The sequence below is a fragment of the Notamacropus eugenii genome, chromosome 4 (assembly GCF_028372415.1).
Source record: "Notamacropus eugenii isolate mMacEug1 chromosome 4, mMacEug1.pri_v2, whole genome shotgun sequence".
In the NCBI taxonomy this organism is placed as follows: Eukaryota; Metazoa; Chordata; class Mammalia; order Diprotodontia; family Macropodidae; genus Notamacropus; species Notamacropus eugenii.
This window is the reverse complement of record NC_092875.1, coordinates 130,536,568-130,561,836: the sequence shown is the minus strand read 5'-3', so window position 1 is coordinate 130,561,836 and position 25,269 is coordinate 130,536,568. Positions and strand designations below refer to the sequence as shown.

At 34.6% G+C, this 25,269-nt stretch overlaps 1 protein-coding gene across 5 annotated transcripts in view; it reads right to left on the bottom strand.

Moving 5' to 3' along the window:
• The window catches only part of TRPS1 (transcriptional repressor GATA binding 1), a 296,959-nt gene extending 279,600 nt beyond the window's left edge, over positions 1–17,359 (bottom strand). For 2 of the 5 annotated variants that reach the window (XM_072603244.1, XM_072603248.1), the window contains exon 1: positions 16,888–17,358. Coding sequence is in view for 1 of the 5 variants with exons in the window: in XM_072603247.1 (XP_072459348.1) it covers positions 16,146–16,155 (10 nt within the window). In the remaining 4 variants the exon portion in view is untranslated. Of the gene's footprint in view, positions 1–16,145; positions 16,532–16,887 lie in introns of those variants that run through there. The other 3 variants (XM_072603245.1, XM_072603247.1, XM_072603246.1) reach the window with 2 other exon arrangements.
• Between the last annotated feature and the right edge of the window lie 7,910 nt (positions 17,360–25,269).

The following is a 25,269-nucleotide window of genomic DNA, read 5'->3' as shown; positions in this document are numbered from 1 at the left end:
GATGTATTATCTTAGGGAAAAAAATCATTATCCCAAATACTGGGGGGAAAAATGCTCTGCCTGGGGTTGGGAGTGATGGAAACCTATCCAAAAGGATTCTAATCCAAATCAAACCAGAAGAAAAAGAGGTAGCACAACAAAACCTATTCAAGAGACTAATGGACATTTCTATATGTTTTCAAAGGGTCTGAGATGAGGATTGTTTTAAGGCCAGTCCAAACAAGAACTACATGTTGTCCTTGGAAGGGCCCAGAATACCCACGGCTACCCACACCTCAGACAATCATTTTTAAGGATGACCTTTAGAAGACCAATGGGATCTAATATACACCTGTCATTCAGTGATTTTACAACACTGTGAAATTATATCAACATTTGAATGTGAAATTCAAGTTCTCCATTCATGCTTTTGCCTTTTTTTCTCTAAGAAGGGGTAAAAAAAAAAAAAAAGACCATAATAACAGTACTACTTTTTCACTGAGTAGAGGGAACTATAAAAAGCTTGGGTTTTTATTACTAATGTTGAAAAACCAAAATAATAAAAGAAAATTAGCTATGGTAAATGTGTCATTAGGAGAACTAGATAATATTCGTTTTGTAGAGTTGCAGCGGCAGCTCTAAAATAAAAAGTAAACATACTGAACATATATTAAAGTCCTTATTTGTAATTTTATCAAAAACTGTAAAATTATTCTTACTTGAGTCAGAATGCAGCATTAATAATAAAAATAAATTTTAGTGGATGAGATCCATTTTTATTATTTAAATTTACTTGTAGAATCATTAAGAAGTATATGTAACATGTTGTGAATAATTTTTAAACTTAAAAATTAAATTAGTGGCTCCTCAGTATCAAACTCAGAGATATTTTTTATCATTTTTCAATATGCTGAGGGGGACTATGGATTGCACAACCAAATTTTTTTAAAAATCTGATCCCTTCAAAGAAGAAATAAGCTCTAATTTCACTGAGTTTAAGATTTTTTTTTAACATTCCAGATATGGAAAAATTACAGAATTGTTAGAAAATAAGAGGAAAATAGTTCAAGCAATGTGGAGAGGTAGTATAGTTTAGTGAATACGGAAATAGACTTAGAGAGAGGGAAAGACTTGGGTTCAAATCCTGCTTTAGATGTTTACTGTGTGACTCAGAAGAAGTCAATTAACCTCTGTTTCTCAGTTTCTTCATCTTTAAAATGAGGTGGTTGGATTTGATAGGATTTCTTCTAGCTCAAATTCCTCAAGTTTTTCCTCATTGGAAGGGTACAAAGAAATTATTTGGTAAAAAATTAAGTTCTATAGAAGCGTGAGCTATTCATTTTATCACAGAAATCAGATTCTAAAAATTATTACTGCCTTCTTTTTTTATTTTCCTCCCCTATGACTCTTAGAATGAGGTAAATGATAACTGATCAAACAGGTCAAATCAGTTCTAATTCCCCTATTTCCATTTCTTGGGAAGGTCCTAGAGGTACCACATTGAGTATGAAAATAAGGTTCTGAATAAAGAAGATTTAGTCTCCTACAACATGCAGACCATTTTAATCTTTTCAATGACAGCAGTTGGTTTAAAAAGAAAGACAGCAACAGAGAGAAAAGGGTGAAAAACAGAACAAAACACAAAATTTTGAATGGAAAGTAAATTCCTTTGACAAATCTTCAAAACTTAGATCACATATGAACCTCTTCCATTGTCACCACAAAGAAAAAAAATATTTCCAAACAAGATGAACGTAAAACTATCAAATAGAGATTTTGCCACTGACTAAGGAAATGATTTCGTTAACTTCACAGCAGGGTATTCATAGAGCAGATACTGCTTACCAACGGAAATGATATTAAATTAGTGAAACATTGGGCTTAAAACCTATTTTCAGCCTAAGTGGAGTTCTGAATATTATGCTGAAAAAATATAGGAAGAGAAGGAGAGAGACAGAGACAGGGAATGTGGTTATAGACATACTTTGGTAGACATATACAAACCAAGAAGCTACTCAACATAAAATACATTAAGGTTAATCTATTAATTAGATATTATTAGATTAATTAAGTTAATGTGATTTTGTTGTTGTCCAGTCTTTTCGGTCATATCTGACTTTTCATGACCTCATTTGGGGATTTCTTGGCAAAGATACTGAAGTGGTCTGCCATTTCCTCCACCAGTTCATTTTACAGATGAATAACTAAGGCAAATAGGATGAAATGACTTGCGCAGGGTCACACAGCTAGTAAGTGTTCAAAGGCAGATTTGAACTCAGGAAGATGAGTCTTCCTGACCTCAGGTCTGGTGCTCCATCCACTGTATACCCTAACTACCTCCACTGGGATTTTAAGCTACATTAAGAAGTGTCATGCTCAGCACTGAGGAAGTAACAGTCCCCCTCTAATCTGCTTTTTTCAGACCACATCTAGATTATCATGTCCAATTCCATGTACCGCATTTTAAGAAGGACCTTGATAAACTAGAAAGGATAGCAAAAATCCTTAAGAACACATCATATAAGAGACCTACTGTAGGAAGTAGGGATGTGTAGATTGGAGAAATAAAGAATTGAGGAGTATATGTTAACTGTCTTCAAGGGCTTTCACATGGAAGATGATTTAGAATCATCCTGCTTGATGCCACAACGCAGAACAAGGGAAAATGGACAAAAGTCACAAAGAGTGAAATTTAATTTTGACTTAAGGAAAACCCTCCTAACAATAAAAGTTATGCAAAAGTAGAATGTATGTCCATTGGAAGTAGACACCAGCTCCCACCATTCTCTACCAAAGGAGGTCTTTTGGCAAAAGCTGGATAACCATTTGTCAGGTATATAGTAGAGACAATTTTGGTTCAGGCACAGGTTGGATTGGATGGTCTTGCCAAACTACAAAATTCTCTTTCTCTTATACAACATTAAGAAAGAAGGAGATAGTCACAGTATTAGGCTTTTTTGTTGCTGTTTTTTGTTTTTTTACTAAATCAAACAAATAGTCTGGACAGAGATATTTACTCAAATGAAACTCTGTTGTCTCCAATTCAGTCAAGATGACTATCTGGTGGCTTAGATATGAAATAACCTACAGCCATGAATCATGGAGGTTTATGTATACAATACTTCAAGATTTTCAAAAGTCTTCATATGTATTATCTCATTTTATCTACACAAGAATTCTGTGTGGTATAATAGGAACAAAACAAAAATTAGACTGAAAAATTGGTCTCAAACCCCAAATCCGACATTGTTAAGCCTCAGTTTCCTCATCTGTAAAATGATCTACTGAACACACAGATTGGTGAAGAAACTTTAAAAACCTTAAAGAAATTTGCTTTTTGAAATGTGAGTTTTATCCTAAGCATATTTGGACAAAAAGGTACATTGATCAGTTAAATGTTGTATTTCTAGTCAAAAGCTAAAGTCTTGTTATGAAAATGGAAAATATTATTCTGGTTCACCTAGATGCTACAGGTTAAAGGTATTTTATGGATTGTAATTTTTCAAAAAGCATGCTAATTTTGCTTTTAAAGAATGATGCTCTCAAACCTCCACTCCACAAACTTCGTTTAACTCAAAATTGCATCAAGGTAATAATCTTTGATTAAAGCAACCTGTCACAATGCATCATGTAGCAATTTGTAGGTCATGCTAAAGTTTACAGAATTCTTCATACATACTATCTCATTTTATCTTCACAACAGCCCTATTTTTTTTAAAACAAATACTTTTATTTTACTGGTGTTAAAGTTGAGGCTCAGAAAGGCTAAGTATCTCAAGTCACGCAGCTATCACGTTCTTAAATAAAATGAACATAAAATTACATAAATCTATTTAATACTACTGGAAGAATACAAAAAGCAAAGCATGGGATTTGGTTAATCTCAAAGGATCAATTGCACCCTTCTGCCTATAATGCTGGCCATATCTATAGCATTTGCTACATTTGTTCTCCAGCAGAAACATACTTAATGGCCCTTTAGAGTGAGCATATGGGATTGTTACTTCTTTACTGTATACTATATATTTAATTATGGCTCACAGTATCTTCTTAATTTTAAAAATCATGTCAGTTCTGAACAGAGCTCATCATTTTTGAATGAGATCCTTGGCAGAGACAGAAGATTACACCAACAACTCAGAGGTATGCATTAAGTGAAAAGAAATGGCATGAAAGTCAATCACAGATACTTCAACAAAACTAATTCCAACTCTCCTAATTAAAGTCTATAATATCTCAGTATAATTTCTATATTGTAAGTTTTGCATATTTATAATGTATGCTATGAGTTTCTGTTATTATACTGATTGTACAGAATGGCCTCCAAATATTTTCAAATTTGGCTATAAATGTATATTTCTTGCTCAGACTTTTAAGTATGATACTTGTTAGAAAGTTTAAAGCAAAAAAAAAAAGGGTAAAGCTTGGTATTTTAATGAGCTCAAAATTATATATAATTAAATTATAAGTAAAATAGCTATATTCTTTCGGGATAATTTTTTTTAGTGAGCAAAAGTATGAAAATGTTACACAGAAGGAAGGTATTTTTCCCACATATTGTCTTTAATTTTCTCTTCAGGAAAAAATATATCTTCCAAATAGGAAAAATGTTATAATAGCATACAACATGAGACAGTTAGGTTGAACTCACTGATCCCATTTTCTGACGCTAAAAGAATGGTTTCTGAAAATATGCAAAGTGAAGGAAATCACTGATTTATATAGAGTAAATAGACCATCATTTTGGCTTTTATTGAAATAAAATAAAATGGAAAGATTTTCTAGAATATAGGAATTGAAAGGAGCTCTGAACTCTAAATGTCCTCTCTCTCCATACCTTTTTAAGCTTGAATAAACATATTTCATGGATAATCATGACACCAAAAAGCCTGATAGTAGTGTTGCTAATGCAAAATTTTCAACATTGAAAAGGGGAATAATGAAAATCTGTATTTTGGTCAGGAAAATAAACAAATAACCCTCATGTTAACAAATGCTACTTAACACTTGAGGGATTAACTCAGGGTTTTTTCCATCACCAAGAACAACTTTAAGCATTTAGGTTAAGCATAAAGGTTTTCCTGTGTGATGATAAACCATATTATTCTATGGACCCACATCTCAAGCCATTCCATTGTGAAAAAGTCACTGTTTTCCTAAACATTTACTACACAATTATTTTGTTACCAAGTTATTTCACTTGGATTTATTTTATGGATTTGTTTTTGTCATCTACCTCATAAATCACAGGATCACAGAATGTGAGAAAAGCTATGATCTAGAACCCCAATGAATCTCTCCTTCAATAGGTGCTAGTTTACGTGGTTCTTCAAAACTTGATATACATCTGACTCACAAGTCATTTTTCAAGTTTCTCAGCATGAGGGAAAGCAAGAGGATCAAACCACAAATATGGACTCATGAAATCAATGTTACTAAGGAGACTCTGATTTGCCATTAATATAAGAAAACAACAATTGAAAACCGAAGAAAATATAAGAAATACCCTGTGTTTCAAGACTAATATTGTCTACTACGTTACTCTTTCTTTCTGGTCCACATCCAATATACTCATGAATTATAAGAATTTTAGAATCTCTGCACTGAAACAAGATAACATCAAGCATTTTAAATACCATCCACGTTCAAATGCACCTCTTAAAATTGGAAGTCAGTTTGGTGGAAGTACACAGTAACTGAAAATTAACTTTTGCCAAGAATATGTCACAACCAGATCTTAAAATTCTCTCAAAATTACACCACAACTTTATTTAATTCCACTCAACACATTATGAGTTTCTTCACAGAAATGGAATGACAGTAGTCTCCTTGACAGCAAACAATAAACTGTAAATTATTATTTTACAATATGTGTCCTCCTTCTCCTTCTTATACTATCCATCTTCCAAAAAATATAAATAATAGTAAGAAAGGTAGGGAAATCTTGCAGCTGGCAAGTTCTTGTTCTCAATGAGGAAATTCTTAAACTCCGTACTGCTCCAGACTCTGAAGGATTAGATCCTAACTAGGGAAAACACAGGAAAATGGTAATAAACATTGCAGAGTAATCCACAGGAACCACACTAGGTCTCAGTGTAGTTTTACTCTAGTATCCCATAATAAATGGAATTATTCTGCCCCAAATCTCTGCTTGCGCATCACACTTTCTATTATAGGTTAGTGGATTTTCCAAAGGGAAAAATCTAACTCTGCTTTACCTTGAACTTTAAACAAGCTCTCTTCATTTCTGTTCCTTACTGGAATACACCTATATGTGAAATTATATGTTGGTTACACCATATGATGTTACGCAAAGCTGGAGCTGACTGGTGTGAGGGATTCTGCTGAGCATTTTATTCCGGTAAGTTTTAATCTGACAAAAGAAGTTATAGTTTTCTATCTCAAAAATATATAAATAAATGCAGCCATATGCTGCAACAATCTTTATGTTATAATGGATTTTACAGTATCCTAGTCCCCCTTCTGTTCAGATGTATATCTTTTTGAGAGAGAATTCAAAATGGGAAAAGCCAAAAAGAAGAAAACCACTTGGCTTGAGTCACTTTTACTCACACCTTTCAATTTCTTACATGTGACTCAAATGAAGAGCTTTATTAAAATACTTTATATAAACTAGGCAGGTATAAGCACATATAAGGATACATATAAGCACATACACAAGGACTTGTTCACAAATGAAGAATTGATACAAACACAAATATATTTGATACAATTAATCCTTGAAATCATGTGATTATATGTGTATCCACAGTTATATATAAATATTTACACACTTTCCAACATGTTTCCGTCAGCAACTAAAAGTCCAATGGATTTAACTCCTTCCTGTCCAAAAGTTATTGTAATATCACTAAATTTAAAAAACAAGCATTTTAAAAAGCTTATAGAAACAGCCTAACATTACTTTCAAGAACTGAAATCATTTTAGAAGTGTAGTGTTAATCAAAAGCAGAAGCTACCATAAAAGGTTTTTTCTAAGTACCGCTCCATTTCAATGCAGTTTAGATAGTAATATATTATAGTGAATCTCATACAAGAATACATAACACCATTATACATACACAAAAAGTGGCACAAATTTATTCTAAAAGAGAATTACTACAAAATAACAATTTTTTCAGATTATATGTAATATTTCAAACACTTTTGATCTGAGATATAGTGATGAATACTTTCCAAAATCTATCTTAAGCTTGCAAAACTGAACTGTAAACTTACTTAAAAATCCATATAACAGAATACTTTCATTGTCACTTTTTCCCCACTAAATAACTTAAGAGCTTTGTATCCTAGTTTAAAGATATTTTGAAAAGACTAAATTAGGAGTAAAACTGTGAATAAGAATTAATCTAAAATAACATGAAAATTAACGGCATAATTCCGTTCTTAGTTAATACTGACCCTAAATATAAGAGGTTATTTTTTTTAGCTTCCACTGGTTAGCTGATATTATTTTTATAAGTAAAAATTGAGTAAATTATTTTACAAAAAATATTTACACTTAAATATAAAATAGAAATCTCTTCAGTTTTCCTTTCTTCTTGAAAATGAATGTGCTCAGAAGAAACTAAAGGGCATGAAGAGAAAATTAACTACTCCCTGTATTTCTCTTTGACTTGCTAAGAGTTATTACTGATGTGTACATGTTGCAATCTCAAAGGAATCACAAAAAAATTGGCTGTTAATCTGTCCTAATATTTTTGTTTCACTTATCTGTTTATGAACCAAAATCTTAATACATATAAGCTACATTTCACAATTTTGATGTAGTAAATCTTCACTGTATGGAATCCATACATGTTATTGTGTGATATAACATAAAACAACATCTGTGTGTATGTAAGTACCTTTATATTTTGTGAGATAAGCATTTTGTGAATGTTCAGGTTCATACATGCATCTTAGATGAGTACACATGTTTAAAGTCAGGATGTACAAAGATAGCACATAATTCAGAAGAGTGAATAATGCAGAAACTAGATCATTAGTACTACCTCGCTTTTCTGCAGCTGAAGTCTATCACATAATATATATATATGTATATATATATAGAGAGAGAGAGAGAGAGAGACTAATATATATTATTGTCTTAGTTATGTATGAATACTCTCTCTAGATGCAGTGAATTTTAAATTTAAAGCATATTGTTCTAAGAGGATACTAAAAATGACTCAAACAAAATTACCGGGATGCTCACTGTATAATTGCACCATAGTTTAAATGTTGATTTGGGAAGTAATGGCCTTATGTCCAAATTCTACATGTAAAAATACTGTATGTGTGCACGTGCGTGTGTGCGTATGTGTGCGTGTGTGTGTGTGTGGCATGTGTTTTGGTAGACTTTGAGAAACACTTCATGTCTCCCTCAGATAAGCAAATATGCAGTGATACTTAAACATACAATATCAGTCTTCATGTGGTTTACTGCTGTTACATATAGGATGTATGCTTGAGTATTATAATGCTCAAAGGAATAAAAATGACCACTTGTGAAGTTCAGCAAAATATAGTTTCAATGACAGAAATCTATCTGATGTTTCTTACAATACCATATTTCTTATTTCCCAATAAATTGTCTTAACTATACATTAAAGTTAACGATGAAAGGCATTTATTGAATGCAAAAAGTCAAAGAAAAATCAGAAGAATTTTTGATATATCTGTAACCAATTGCCCATTTTTACCTCCAAAACTTTAAATGAAATATTTCTGGTTTTTAATTTTCAAAAAAATATCAGCAATTGAACTTAGAAGCTAAAAGCTAACATGTTAAATCATTAGAAGTATTTTCCATAGACTATTCCTATCACATCAATTACCTAGATACCAAGTTGTTGTATTATGTTGCTTTATGAAATGTGACATACAGCAAGCCTCAAAACCAGTATTACAAGCTTGGCAAATAACATCACATTTTGGTGACGCAGAGAATCCATCACCCTAGGGAAAACTACTTGAGTCAGAGTAGAGTAGTCTTTATAGGTTTCATATTATATCTACAACATTTCTGGAAGACAGAATTATAAATTATAACATTTATAAGACATAAGAGATGTACCATGCTATGCTATCTATCTATGCACACACAGATAGATAAACAGACAGATAGATATCTAGATGGATAGATAGACAGACAGATATAGATAGATATAAATACGTAGGTATATACGTATATATGTATGTATGGTGTAAATGCAGCTTAAATAGTAAATTAACTGTTTCCTTCAACAAAAGTTATTTTTTTAAGAAGCAACATTTATGGGATCCTGATATAATTGAGATTCTTATCATTTCAATAAGTTTAGAGATCAAATGAAATATCATTAGTCAAATGATGAATTTATCATTTTATACGCTATACATATTTCAAACCTGCAAACTTTATGAAATAGGTCATGAACACCCTTAAAAGCATTCACATTTGATTACTGCAAATATTCAGGTAAAGAATTTTTAAGGCTTGTTGACCTTATACTTCAGCTATACTATCTTCACTTACAGAGAGGATATATATGTATCATATATAATATACAAAATAAACAAGCACGTAATTATTTATATATACATCACCAACGATTTAAACGTATTTCAAATATCATGGTTATTTCAGGCATATTTAGATGTTTACTTTGTTAGATCACCCCTTACTTTAGAAGTATGCTACTGCCAACTGCCAAAAAAAAAAGTACACAAATCAAAATATGTTACCTTTGTTCAAACAATACTGCTGTTCATTACATAACAGAAACTGTCTTCCTTAATCTCTCAGGAACTGAGATACTGGTAGATTCTTGGAGTAGAGGAGATACAGAATAGTTTCAGGCAAAACTGAAGCATATTGTTTAAATAATCTTAAGGGGAGAAGATCTTTTGGGCACAACTGATGAATTTTTGTGTCATTTTCCTGACCCCCCCACCCCCCTCCTTGCCATATTAGTAAACAGCTGGTATTAAATCTAGAGTTCTCTCTCTCCCTCTCTTTTTCTCTCCCTCCTTTTCCTCAAATCATTATTGGTTTTTACCCTGATTTTTCAAAATAAGAAACCAACATTCATTAAATTAAAATAAATGTTGGGCAAACTTAGTGCTTAAAACCAATGTTTGCAAACTCAAAGATAAAATAAATAAATAAACCCAGCCTTACTAAAACAAACCATTAGTATTTTGCACTACTCGTGTAAACTATAAAAAGCTGAAGGATTTAAGTTGGCACCCCCTCCCCCATGGCTTTCTTAGTAAAGTTGCGGTTATCAAATGTTCAGCTCTCCAGATTTGACCATTTCTAAAGTTTGTGGATAGGAAGGGAACAAGATAAGAACCACATAATATAAATCCAGACTCTGCAGGCTTTTCTGCATGCACCAAGTAAGATATCCTGTGCATATTAAGTTCCTTTAACAATAATAGCAATTATTATTATTGTTAAAAAATACCCTAAATACATTTTTCTTTAATTCTGCATATCAGCCAATTTTCAGGTTATAGGATATCTCAAATGCGCTTATGGAAACAAACCGAAAAGAATTTTATGAGATTAAATTTGGGGTTAAAATTAGACATGGTACAAATTAGTACAGGGACTTAAATCCCAAAGCAGGATAACATGAAAAATTTTGCTACTGAATTTTGTTACCCATCACATGGGGTGGGGCGCCTCTGTCTTGGGTGGAGTATCTCCACTTAAAGAAGGAAAAACTGGCCCAAGTTGATTTGGCCTATGAAAGTCTTTTTAACTTGCCAACTTCTGAAGCTGTCCTGACGTCAATCAACATCACCTAGGTGTTTCTTGTCATATTCCTACTTAGCTGGAGAAAGTTCTACTTGTCTGAGGAAGGCCAACAGGAGATGAAAAGGCAATAAATAAAATTAGGATTTTAAAAAGTCCAGGGAATAAATTAGTACAAATACATCATCTGTGATGTAAAAACAAGGGGAAAAGTACCACCAATAAAAATGTCCATGTCTTATTTGTTAATGCTTCCAAGGTTAAAAAAAAAAATACGCCACAAGAAATGCCGCATGCTTTACTTCTTCTGCACTTAAAAATCATTAACATCACAGTTAGACTCACTAACAGGTGGACCATTCCTTTATAGAAATATACTCAATGACTTGTCAATAGAGTTAACATTAATTTATTTATCTGGAATAAAACAAAACAAATGACTTCTCCGAATGAAAAGAAGAGAATGAAACTCCAATAGCCACTAAAAAACCAAATCCCTAAACTGTTAAGTTACTGTAACCTGAAATGCACCAGCCATCACAAAGAGCAATTGGAGAAATCCAGCAGAGCTCAGCAGGAAAGATTTTTAATAACAGATTGAAAAACAAGAATAAAAATAACTGCATCAACAGAGCCTTTCTTCCTCAGGCCACAAGCCCGTTTTTACTTGAATTAAAAAAAATGGTATTTTGGCCACTAAAACCAATCCAGAACATTATTAAAAGTTAAAAGCTACCAATTACTTCTGTCTGTTCTTTTAAAGCAAAGTTTGGCATTACGTCAGTTGGTTTAAAGAAAACAAGAAAGAGAGAAAGAAAGAGTAGGAGAGAAAGTTTCCTGCTTGTATAAACTAAACCACCAGGGAAGGTGTCTAGCCACTTGTAAAGCATTTACTGCAGGTTTTTAAAGAGTTAGAAACATTTCAAAAATTAAAAGTTTTTATTAAAAGCATTGAGGAAAGATATTTGTGTTAGATTAGTTTGTCGATTTTTTTTTAAAGAAAAAGATCATTTATATCTTGATGACAACTTGTGCAACAGACAATGAATTCTAATGATGCTTTCAAAGCTTATCCAATTCATGGATAAGTTCAAACGAGTTTTGATATTTGGGGTTGTACTTTAGAAAATGAAAACTGGACAGAAATAAAAGGATTTACTATGGAACTATTTGCAGGTATCACGCCGATTTCTTTACCTAACTCTTGCCAATGCACATGAACTCACTTTCTCTAGCTATTTCTACAAAATCAGCTCTGGACTCACCATTAGCACATATAACCCTGCTTAATTTACACTAGATCATGCTTTTAGTGATACAATATAGTAAGCCAAGAGGAACTTACTTCACCTGAAATCTCAAATTCAGCTGGGTGACTGTTCGAGGGATGGACACATTACTAAATCGTTACTAAAGTAACAATATGAACATATTTCCAGCAATGGCATATTTACATTCTACACTAAGAAATAAACTATTTATTGATCTCACTTACATATATCCTTCTACGATATGTAATTTTGAAAAATTCCCCCCACTGAATTGTTGAACATTTAATAGTTCAAATTAGTTTAAAGCTTTCAAGCATGCGGGTGGTGATGTCAACTCTGGCCTCTTTTTTAGGTGCAAATAGTACTTTTAGAAGTTTTAAATTCTTTCTATATGTATCTGAACTGTAAGTGTGCTTAGTGAGAAAAAAAATTCTATTCCTATTTTCAAAGCTAAGATAAACCTTTCATAACATCCTATGAGGGATATTATCATTCCACAAACTACTATGATACTATTAAAAGAAGAATTAATCTCTTTCTTTAAGACAATTGCAAAGAACAACTTTATTTATCTTACGTATGTACAAAATACTGAGCCCAGGTCTAGATATGCTGTCATTAATTTCTCCAAAGATTAATAGATCATTGCTTATAAGGAGAATGAACGGAAAATAAAATTTAGACTATATTATCAATATTATTAGCATTTTTTAATACAGAAGAAGCGGGGGAGGTAGTCTTGCCTGACAGTTAAACGAAGTTCTACCAACAGAAGAAAAGCCTATAAAACTTTCTGTGAATACTTGCTTGCTTTTATCAACTTGATTCTGACTTGTGAGGTGCAATATTTGAGATAGAAATTTCTGAGTTTATAGTTTCCTATGCCTGCCAAAAACGATCCAGACTACCACACTAGCTGTCCTACGGAAACTAAATTAGGCAAAAGAAAATAACAACTGGAAAGTTGTCAGTCAATGAATGGCTTCATTTTACACACTAGAAGAATATCTTGATCAGAATATATTTTAGTTATGAGTCAGTGATTACATTTCAAGTTCATCACTTATCCCTAATATGCACATTTTTTCCTCCTTCCCCTTAAGCCTATACTTTAGCAACTTGCTCATAACTTTCATAAAGTTTTTCTATTTCTTGTTGTTACACACAGAAGCTTTATTGTATCATCACGAATGTAATTATTAAAAAGTGACTACCTTTAAATCAAAATGATTCTTCTAAACCTCAAGAGTTTTACAATCTGTCATTAATATCAATTTCAAAATAGGAATTAAAATTGAGCTTCAGTAACGTCTCTATTGCTTAAAAAAAAAATCACACACCTAACCTTTCAGCAATGTCTATTTACTTGGATAAAGACAAAGATGATGAGACAAGAATTTATTAAAACAATACATGGTTGGGGTGGCTTAATGGAAATCTGCAGCTCATTAACTGCAAATTTTGAATTATACCTTTGCATATATAAAAAAATGAAATAGGATTTTAAAATGATTTTAAAAAGCATCTTTTGCCACAGATACATTCATTCCCTTCCCCTAAGGATGATCATGATGTCTTTATAAAGTCAACATATATAATATGGACATATTAATATACTAAGAAAACTCAAGTCATGTATATGACATAAACTAAAATATAGCAAGGAGTTATATTATTCAGTGAAGATTCATAGATTCATCTGGAATTTGACCTGTTGTTTTTTATACAAGTACACAGGAAAATCTCGAATTGATAAAAAAATAAAGTCTCATTCAATCCAAATCATCTTAGACATTTTCAGCTGTAAAAGACTCTAAGGCTTCACAACTGCTTATGACACTTTGCTTTAAGATTATATTTTAAAATAAAGTTTTAGGTGGTAGGCAAAACTTTAGGAAGTACCCAAACATAAGAATCCAAAAGTAAAGAAATAGTTGCAAAATATAAATCGGGGATGGGAGGAAAGAGAGGAGGAACTTACTGTGCTGTCTATACCCATTAGCCTTGAATGAGTTCAATCATATTTATGATGTACACATAGATATGTTACATTTACATGTAAATGAACAACATACTCATCTGTGTATATTATACAAGCTGGAATTTTTAGATATGAGGCACTAGTTTCTATTAAGCTATTAGTCTGATTTTTCAGAATGTCTATTATATAAAGAGATAAGTCAAAATCTTGACAATGTATGTATTTTTCCTCCTAGTTTTGTTCGTATGTTAACAATATGAAGAAATAATCCTATAACTTCAGCAACCTGATGGCTCTCTAGGTTATTAGCTCCACAGATCTTTCCATGAAGAGCACTGAAGAAGAGGAAGAAGAAGAAGAAGAAGAAGAAGAAGAAGAAGAAGAAGAAGAAGAAGAAGAAGAGAAAGAAGAAGAAGAAGAAGAGGAAGAGGAAGAGGAGGAGGAGGAGAAGGCAGAGGAGGAGGAGATAAACTCAAAGGAGAATAGCTTTGACTTGCTGGATAAATCAAGTCATTAATAAACTCACGTAAAATAAAAAAAAAATAAAATAAAATCTTTAAAGTGCTAGTATTATTTCCAGACAGCGTTGTCAGCATGACAACTTACAGGAAATACTTCATTTTCTCATACAAGCCCTGTATTTATTCACAGCCCTGGCATACTATTAAAAAAAATTCTCGCCGTTTTGGAGTTTGTTTGCTTTTTTACATTAATGTGGTGGAATATCTGAGACAGCTTTCTAGTTGAATGCACATCATGTAAGAACTTCAAAAACAGTGAATGCAGTTCAGAAACTTTCATTCTCATTTCGTCCACGTCAAGCACTGGCTTTCACCATTACTTTCCTTTGCCCCCTTGCATTTCTAACTCTGGCAATCTTTTCCAAATGATCAACTTTTCCTAAAAACAAGAGGAAAGTAATTTGATGCCATCAAAATCCATAGGTTTTTCACTTCATCGCTAGAGATTTCTGATGGACTAGTTAGAGGTTCTTTCTTTCTTATTCTTTTTATTAGTCAAAGTAAGTAAAGTGCAGGGCTTTAGTTATCATTACTGGATGATTTTTGTCCCAGGCAGGCCCTATCTGGATTGCCCCTTTGTACTTATTCTGACTCTCTGACCTCTCCCTCTCTCTTCCAGGTAAATTTAGAAAAGTTTAACAAATCTACTTAACTTCTGCATAACTTAACTCTTCCTGACTTTATACTTCACATTTCCTCATTTAAAAGTTTACTGCCAATTTTTCAAAAGCAGCATCAAATTGTAGAATAGGAGAGAAAAGAAATAATCTTATTTGAATTTTATTTTCCTTCATCTTTTAAAGCTTTCTTGCCCATAACTTTCTAACGATCAATACTCTGAAATCTGAAAGTATGGGAGTGGGAACGAGGAAGGGGGAGAATGGAGAACCTAATTTTACTGAGTCGAAGATCCGGTCTCAATCCCGAAAAACATAAATTGCTTTAAAGTCCTGAAGCCATAAAAGTTACTGCCTTCCCCAGGCAAACACCACCATCTCAGGCAGGTACTAACAAAAAAGCTCTCCAAGTCACAAAACAACTTCAAACAACTACCACCCCAGGTCCCATCCTCAAATTGCTCATGGGGTCCTAGAATGGTGGAGATATTTGGAGGCACAGTGGTGTCTGCCATGGCCCTTCAAAGATCCTTTTCCCAAGACCAACATCAAAGCCCAGGGAGCACCAGCTTCAGAAGGCTGAGAGACTGCTTGCATAGCCCTCCATGGGCCACTTAAATTCAAACTACTGTGGTAGCTTTTAATAATTAGCCCCACTGTCACCACTACCCCCAACACACTTTCCCATCATGGACTAAAATAGGAAGTCTTCCTCTTTCTCACAGCCCCCATTCATTTAAAGAACCGTCTCTTTCTTAAAGCCCTGTCATACAAAATGAAAATCGCAAAAGCAAACTGGCCCAAGACTCTAGAAACCACTCCCGACACAGACACCAGAATATGGGGACACTGAAACTCTGCCTCTAAAGAGAGAGGGAAAAAAAGTTTTATGCCTGGGTCTGATAGTTTTCTCAAAGCCACCCAGAATCAGGTCCTCCTTGCCATTCAGAGGACCAGGAAAAGGACCCCATTCGCTTCGCCTCTCTCCTTTCATTCCTTCCCAACCCTAAAAAGTTTCTCCCAACTTACTACTCTTCATGATGGTCTCTAGTTTCTGCCCCGCTTGTCATGATTCCCATAAAACTTCCAGCAGCAGCAGCAGCAGCAGCAGCAGCGGCGGCGGCAGTAACAACACCAGCAGCAGCAGCCTGGGCTATGACTGCAGCAGCTCCTCAGTTGCAATCTCCTCCTGCTCTTCTACTTTGCCCGATGGTAGGGAATTAAAATCAGAAAGAAAGAGACGAGGGGGAGAGGGGAACGGGGGAAAAGGGAGGGGGTGGGGGGGACATCAGCCCTGAAACTTCTTTTTTGGCAAATGGGGATTTGTTTTTCCTCCTCCTCAGCAGCTGAACTTGACCCTCCTGACTCCAGGGGCTACTGCAGTTTGAAGTCGCCAATTTCCAGGGCTCACATGCCTTTGACCCACCAAAACCGGGGAGGGGGGGGGGGTGAGAAGAAAAGAAAGGGGGGAAAAAGAAAGAAAACACACACGCATAAAAAAATGCATGTGAAATCCGAGAAGCCTCTCTGCTTTGCTTTTTACTCTCTCTCTCTCCGTTTTGCAAAGAAAGTCACTTTTAATTCCCAATCCTCCTCTCTCAGCTCACCCACATTTCGCACACACAGAGAACACTTTAGCATGGCCACACTCAGCGTGCGCAATATTATCTTACGTAGCGAGAAAGAAAAGCTGATCACCCCCATGCCTTTCTTTTTCCTCCTGCTGATCTCTCTCTCTCTCCCTCTTTGCCTTTTTTCCCCTCCTCCTTACCTGTTGATTAATCGGCAATAATAACCTCAGCAGCCCGAAAGATGGTGGAGCGGTGGCTAGAGCCATGAACCGTCTTCTGTTGTTTGCAGAGTTGATCTTGGATTATTCAGGGGGGGCGGGGGGGTGGTGGTGTGGAGGGGGGGAGAAAAAAAAGGTTTTTCCTGCCTCCCCCCCTCTCTTTTCCCTCCCCCCCCTCTTTTAAAGAGAGAGAGAGAGAAAGAGAAAGGAAATAGATCTAGGATGTGCCTGATGTGGGTTTTTGGGTTTTGTTTTTTTTTTTGCTTTTCTGTTTTAAAGAAGAAAAAAAAAAGCGAAAACCCAGGGTCTGGAGCAACAACAAGCACCAAAAAAGAGGAGGCTTTAGATTGCAGTGAGATCAGTTCTTTATCAGAAATGTTATCGCTTGTCAGGACCTCGAGCATTACGTCAGTTTCAAGACACCAACACTATTAATATCAAAGGAGCCTTCGCAGAGGAAAGCGCCACCCCAGCCTGAGCTCCCTTAAAGAGACAGTACCGCCGCCGCCGCCGCCGCTGCCGCCTCCTGCAACTCCTCCTCCTGAGCCCAAGGCAGCATCCGCTGCGGCCGCCAAGGGGGAAAGGACGGCTTGGGAGCAGACAATTATTACGAGTTTGAAAGAGCTCCACTGTAGTGGAACATCCGAAAGGGAAGCCACCCCCTTCCCCCACACTCCCATACACACACCCGGGCTTTCTTACCGTGATATTTTACACGACCCCATCTAAAAAGCTGACCAGCCTCCCTCCGCACTGTACCCCCTCCCTCTCTATCTATATCTCTGTGGTAGTGAAGGGGAGCGGGGGGGTGAGTCTGAAAGTTTTATGGGGAATAGGCAAAGCCATCAAGCACTTACCTTAAAGGGAGGGCAAGGAAAGCGGGGGATGGGGAGGATGGGGAGGGGGGTGCCTGAACTAATGTCAAGAAAGGACCCCGAGACTGGTGCTATGACTTAAAAGGAGGGGAGGAGTTCTATGAAAGTTAAGTCTTTTAAAATTTTTATCTTCCTTTATTTACTTTCTCTTCTTTTCCTACCTCTTTATTAAGACTCCACAGGATTTATGCGTGTGTGTATTTGTGTTTGAGAGAGAGAGAGAGAGAGAGAGATAAAGGAATCTAAGGCCACCTCCTTGGTGGTTAGTGTTTTACTTGCATTTTATTACAAGAGAGCTGGGACAGAACAACTTGAACTTTTTCCTAAGTTGGAAAAGTGCAGAGGGATGTTACTGGACTTTTCTGATCTAAGGATACCTCTCTGGGATAAGTTCAGGGATTCCATCAAGCAAATAAAACTGGAATGTCTTTCCAATATTCATAGAGATGAATAGTTATTGTTTGGCTTTTCTGTGAACAGATAAGGAGCCATGAATAGACTTTTTTGTAGACTTTTAAAAATATATTTCACATTTTTATTTGAGAACCCTCATTGTTTCTAATCAATTCCTGACTGTTTCTGAATATGATGTTTTTCACCTCTAAAGCTCATCAGCGTATAAAAAATTACCATGAATATTCAAACCATAGTAGGTGTTAAAAAAAAATAAACATTTATTGGGCATTTGGACATAATTTTTTCTCACTTGGATGACTTTAAGTGACATGTTTTTCCTCTGTACAAGTCATTTTGAACTAATTCTGTGCTCAATGGAGAAACAGCTTATTAAAATTATGAAATGATTTAAAATAGAAATTAAAAAGGCAAGATCATGAAAATGTTAGGTAAAAATGAAGTAATTTCCTCAAAAAATATTTTCCCCGGAAAATGGTTCTTTCGTCTTTCTTTACAAGGAAGATGGTAAACATATTTTGTGATATAGACTATCTTCTGAGATGAAAAAGCAAATCAAATGTAAATTAGAAAACTGAAGCATATGTCTTTTAGAGTCATCATTCTTCTCTTGTATGATCTCCATTTATGTTTATTGCATACCTAGACAGGCAGATTTGTTAGGCGATTCCTTTTTAGTACACGTTTATCCCCTAAGTATTTTTGTAAGGTGTCTATTACACTCTTTATGGGTAAAAGGGCAATAATTCATTGGAATAGAGAAACTTGTCAAGCAAAAGGGGTAGTCAAAATACAATTTCACAATGAGGCACACAATATATTCCCTGAAGGTGGGATAAGAACACTAACCACTTATATACATAGAACTACTCATATATTATCATCAATTGAAATTAATTTTGGAACAGAGTTACATTTATACAATATATATTATATAAAGTCCAGCATGAAGGGAAAATTAATATCAAAATCTTCAGTAAATCTTACAGTCAGCTACTAATAGCCATCTGCATACTTATACACTGGAGTCATTTAATATCGTCAACCACCAATTTCCACAGTAAAAGACATTTATATTTTTAAAATAGACCTTTAATTTTTTTTAAAAAGCTATAAATGAAATTGTTGACCTACATGGAAATATGTGTGGCACCTCAAAAAGAATTGTATCCAAAAAGAAAGATTGGAGTAAGACGTTCATTTGCCATGACATACTTAAAAGTTTGATTTATGGAGTGTGTCTACCATATAAATACGAGGTAGTAGACTTTAAATTATGTTTCTGATAATTACCAGGCTACTCTCACAAAAAAGTTTATATGCTAAAGGGTTAAAATACTGAAAATGACTGAAGCTGTTATTTGAATAAAATTATCTGAGGCTAGAGGATCTTAGAAGCAAGGTTGAAGTAGTAAATGTATAACAAGGGCTGTCTTCTATACCCTCTTCTCTTCTCCTTCCAAAAAAAATCTTACATAGATAAACTGTATTGGTAGAAGAAATTTTAAAGTTAAATGAGCTTCTTCCTAGTTCTCCTTATTTCCAACTTAACTTGTAAGAATACAAATCTTATTTATAGCAAATACTCAATGATTAAATAAATGGGCAAAATTAAAGTACATGCCTTCAAAAGGACAAAAGCTTTGAAATGACCTGCATTTTTCTACCTGTAATAATGTAAAACTCTACCAACAAGTACACCCTAAATTATATATTATACAAAAAGCCAAGACCAATTGTCTAAGGATCAATTATGTCCCTTAAATGAAAGGCTGAAGTGACACTTCAGGTACTAACACCCATCAGTGCTGTTCATGATCACTGAAAATTGAAGCTTTAATAAATTCTTTCACAAACTCAATGTTACTGACATTTCCCTGAAATAAAAAAAAAAGGAAAATCTCTTCTAGTTGCTTTCTTTCTATATTTCAAGTTAAAGTAAAGCAGATCAAGATGATGTCAATATCAATCCATTTACATTGACCACAAAAGATCTGTAGAGAACTTAATAAAAGCACAAAATATTTTCGTAAACCTTTTCAGGCAAATTACTTATTTATTTATGAAATAATTTATGAAGAAAATTTTTACCTCATGCTTTAGATACATTGCATATGCTCATGATTGACACAATATGTTCAAGCTCAAAGGCCCTCCTAGCCCTTTTTTTATCCTAGTAGGAATATTTCAAAACAACCAACTAATACATGAGGTCATAATTGTTTGACAGTTGTTTTCAATATATAAAATAAGTTGTGTATATTGATTTTCTTCAAATATTTGTTGATTTGTTTTTATAGATATATTGTCTTGACATTTGCATAGCATACTCTAGATTAAGGGAATATTAAAGGTTTATTTGCATTTTTTATCTTCTGTTGTCAAATAAATGCAAAGCACTTTAAGTCATTCTTTTATTTTGTTCTTATTTTAAATTTATTTCTGTACAGTGGTTAAAATGCCAACTTGTGCTTTTTGTGACAGACTAGAAAATAAAGCAGAAATTAAGAAAAATCTAAAAGCAAACAAAAGAAACACCGATCTACTTAAACAGAGGGAAGCAGAAATAACTTCTTTATAATCCTTCCTATTTCCTTTAACTCTGGGATAATCTTTATTGGATGGGCCACTGTTAGAATGATTCCTTATGGTGGATAAAGCCCATTATTTATCAAGATGACATAACATGCCTTTCCTGCCTCATTATTTAAATGTCCTTTTTTCCCCCTTTTCTTGTAGTTTATTCAGTGTAGATACAAAGAGGGATTAGCAGTTAAGCATAAGTATACTTGTTTTACAATTTCAACCTTTTAGCACATAACTTACTTACTTACAGTACTAGTGCCTGTAATCACAATGATTTTACCTGATGGAACATGCATTTCAGAAATGTAATCCAACTGTTTACTCTAACACGTCATAAATAGCAATTCTTTTCAGAACCCTCAGAGATTGACAACCCTGCTCCTAAATGCCTTTTGCTTTAGCACACATCATCAAGAAAACATTTATGTATTATTCTCCTTCTGGTTAGCACTATATCATACGATTTTAGTATAGTCTACTTTGCTTTCCAGTATTTCATAATGAGTCTTTCAGAAGCATTTACTTCAGCACTGTGCACTCTTTCATAGCAAGAATTACAACAGAAATAATATCAAGGAAAAGTTTTAGTGGGTCTGTTTTTCCCCCTTCCAAATCCATATCCCACTTACTTAAAAATAAAAATCAGTTACTGACTATTTTCATTTCTAAAATGTATCTTTAGACTTAGCATCCCTGGCTGTAATTATTTAAAATAAATTCACATTTAAGCACCTCATATCTGGTATTCCAATTCTCATTTACACTTGCCAAAACCCCTTCAGCCTCATCGGGCAAATGTCTAGTTGGACAGATGGGCCTTGCAATCCACCTGAAAAGTCAGAAAGTGTGGGCTTCTTTGAAACAAGAAGAAAAGCAAATTTCTAGTATGGACTCATCCTAGAAAGAAATCTGACCAAAGATCCCCTGCATAATAATAATGATCCCAATCATTATCATCATTTCTACTACATCTACTATATAAATATTATTATTTTAAAATATTGAACATCAACCATACTGCCAAAGCTGAGGTTGACACAAAATTTGATAGACTTGTTGGCATTTATTAATAGCAGTTTGACTTACCTCCAACTTTACAGTAAAGAAAAAGAAACATCTCCAAGGGAACCCAACTCTTTATGCCCTCATGGATTCCAAAAGTCTTTCCCTCCCCCCACCCTTCCTTTAGTAGCACACACTATGGAGCCCAGGTCTTACATGCTCCATGTGGCCCTGCCTTTGTGCATATGAGCTGCTCCGCCATGTACCAGTTGAAACTTCTGGGTGGTCTACACAGTGCTCCATCTCACTCAGCAACACATTTTTGGCAAAGTTTCATAGAAGACTTTTGTCCTCATTATCATTCATAAGAGAGGCTTTAAGTTAAGATTCACAATTCTACATTATCCTAAAAATAGTAAATTAAATGATAGATGGCAAAAAAGTCGGCACTAAAATATAGCATAAGGTATAAGGAGAGCATAGAATCAAAGGATGTGGATCAATATAGAAGGTGCTGTAAGACATGAGTAGAAATAGAAGCCTGGGTCATGGGAGTAGGGAAAGTGATCAAGAGAGTACTATCTCTTTGATTCACTTGAAGTAGGCCTCCTATGCATAATTTCAGTACTCAAATGGATATGAGATTTCATCAAATCAGTTACTCCTTGTATTAATAATTAGTAATTGTTGTTCTATATTATCCTATATCGTTCAAGACCCTGCATTCCTGAAAGCTTTGTAATAGTTTCAAAGAAAGCATGATATACCAAACCAGCACTGAACCAAAAAAAGATCTGGGTTCAATTCCTATCTGTGATTTATATTGGCCTTGTGACCTTAAGAAATCATGACCTCTCTGTACTCTCAGCAACTAAGATTCAATTTTAAGGAGGTTTTATATTTTGATACACAGAGTTTCCTCACTTGAGGAAGTTCTCTTTTTCAATAAATCACAAGTCTAGTTACCTATCCCTTCTGACAGCCAACAGATGCAATTTCACTAATGCAGAGAAATCCATAAACCAAAGCAGTTTAGTATCTACTCTGAAATATTTGGTCTTAGACAGTGGACTGTAATATGAGTTTAGTGACCTGCCAGAATCATACAGCCAATACGTATCAAAGGTATGAACCCAGGTTTTCTTGGTTCTGAGTCCAACTCTCTGCCATGCCTGTGCTAATTCCTTGCATAGTTCTATAAATCTCAAGTCCCAACATTAAGGGATTGTAAGTACCCTAAAAGCTTATATGTGAAGTAGCACTTGCCTGATTTCCCTTATTGAAATATTAGTTCTCCTATCTCGAAGAAAAATGATATTTCCTAAAGATCACATATATACCTGTTAAGGCACCAAAGTCGAAGTGGTGTGTCATCAAAAAATCCATCTAGATTATTGAAAGATTTGGATGGGGCAGTTAGGTAGCAAAGTGGATACAGCACCAGTCCTAGAGTCAGGAAGACTTGAGTTCAAATCCTGCCACAAGACACTTGACACTTACTAGTTGTGTGACCCTGAGCAAGTCACTTAACTGCTTTGCAAAAACAACAACAAAAAAGAATGCCATGAAATTACAGGATCAGAGGAAGACCTCCAACACTTTTGATGGATCCTCTGTGAAACATTTACCTGAAGACAAAAATCTCATAGAATGAATGGTATTCAGAAGTTGCAATCTGCATCATTGGGGAGAATATAGACATGAATGATGAAATGGATTCATTAAAGCATTGAACTGGATGTCTAGAGCTAGAATAAATAGATTTAGCATGTACATTTACATGTAACTAGATAGATGTATTAGCTTGGGGGTAACAAAAAGAATAATTTAGGTTAAAGGAGTGCCACAGAACAAGAAGCCATTGATATTTTTATTCTGATCAGAGGACCTTGATTATTTTTATAGTAAAGCTCTAGAGATAGAACCATCAGTTGTGGGTTGTGCACCCTAGGACAAATCACATTGATTTCAGTGTCCTTTTCCCTTCCCAAGTTCCATTCCTCACCTCTGTGTGTTACAAATACACAAGTATCCCTCTTGCTTCCATCTCCATGCTTTTGCCCTGACTCTTTCACCAGATTTAGAATCATCTCTCCACCTCCACTTCTTAGAATCCCTGCCTTCCTTCAGGATGCAGCGCTTATGCCACTTTTTGTCTTCCTTTACTGTCTTTCCCTCAAAAGTTACCTTCCATCTATTCTGCACAGATCTCATAATACTTATTTATGTTCATGTTGTTTCCTCATTAGAATATAACCTCCTTGAGGGTAGGGGCTCTTTATGCTTTTAAGGAACAAACAGCAAGTGCTTAATAAATGCTTGCTTTATTGCTTGGTTAAATCTGGCATCAGCTTACCTGTCCAAAATTAACTCATGTGATTCCCCTTCTAGTGGTGTACTCCACCAGGAAAATTCTTTATCTTCTTTCATAGCATAGGTGCTTTGCCTACATGGTTCTCTCCGGCTTTTAATGGATGCTTTCACCCCCAAAGGCATTTGTTGATGTCCTTATTTGTTGTAAAGTTCAGTTCAGTTGCTATCTACTCCATGAAGTTTTCCATAAAGTTAATCCCTCCTTCATATTGAAAGTACCTCTTCCTCCTCAAATTTCTCATAATACTTTCCTCAAATTTCTCATTTTTATTTTTATCTCAGGATCATTTGTGTCATACTAATTATATTTGTCATATCGAATTTTAAGATTTACAAGCATACTTACCTCATTTAAGCCTCACAATAACATTATATGGTAGATAGTGCCAGTGTTATCCCTGTTTGGGACATGGAGAAATTTAAATGATTTGCCTATGGTCTCACAACTAGTAAATATCCATGTTAGGATATGAACCTAGGTCTTTCTGACTCTAAGTCCAGCACTACTGTATCCACCATGGAACAGTGCCTCTTACAGCATAGTCGTGTGTGTGTGTGTGTGTGTGTGTGTGTGTGTGTGTGTGTGTCTTTCCCTCTTCCCTAATTCAATTAGATTGTAAACTCCATGAGAGTAGAACTTATTTTTGCATTTCTTTTTTCCTGCATCATCAGTGCCCAGAATAATGACTTGAACAAAATAAATGCTTAATAAATATTATGACTGAATCCTAAATTATACTATTCAAAAAAAGCAGCAATTCTAGCTGTCTGCTCCTGAGAATATCACAGCACCAATTGTACCTTAAAAATGGTATCAACAAACTTCAATCTCTGACAAATTTCAATCTCAGTAATTCTTTTAAGCTATCACTTACGTAGTGCTTTAATGTTTACAAAATTATTTGCTTCTCATAACAACCTTGAGAGATAGGTGCTATTGTTATCCCTATTTTATATATAAAGAAACTGAGTCTCCAGGACGTGTAAATGATTTGTCCAGGATCACATAGCTATCAAGCATCTGAAGCAGGATTCAAATGTTCATCTTCCTGACTCCAAGTTCAGCACTCTATGCATTCTCATCAACTAAAGTCAACTGTTTTTGGAAAGTGAT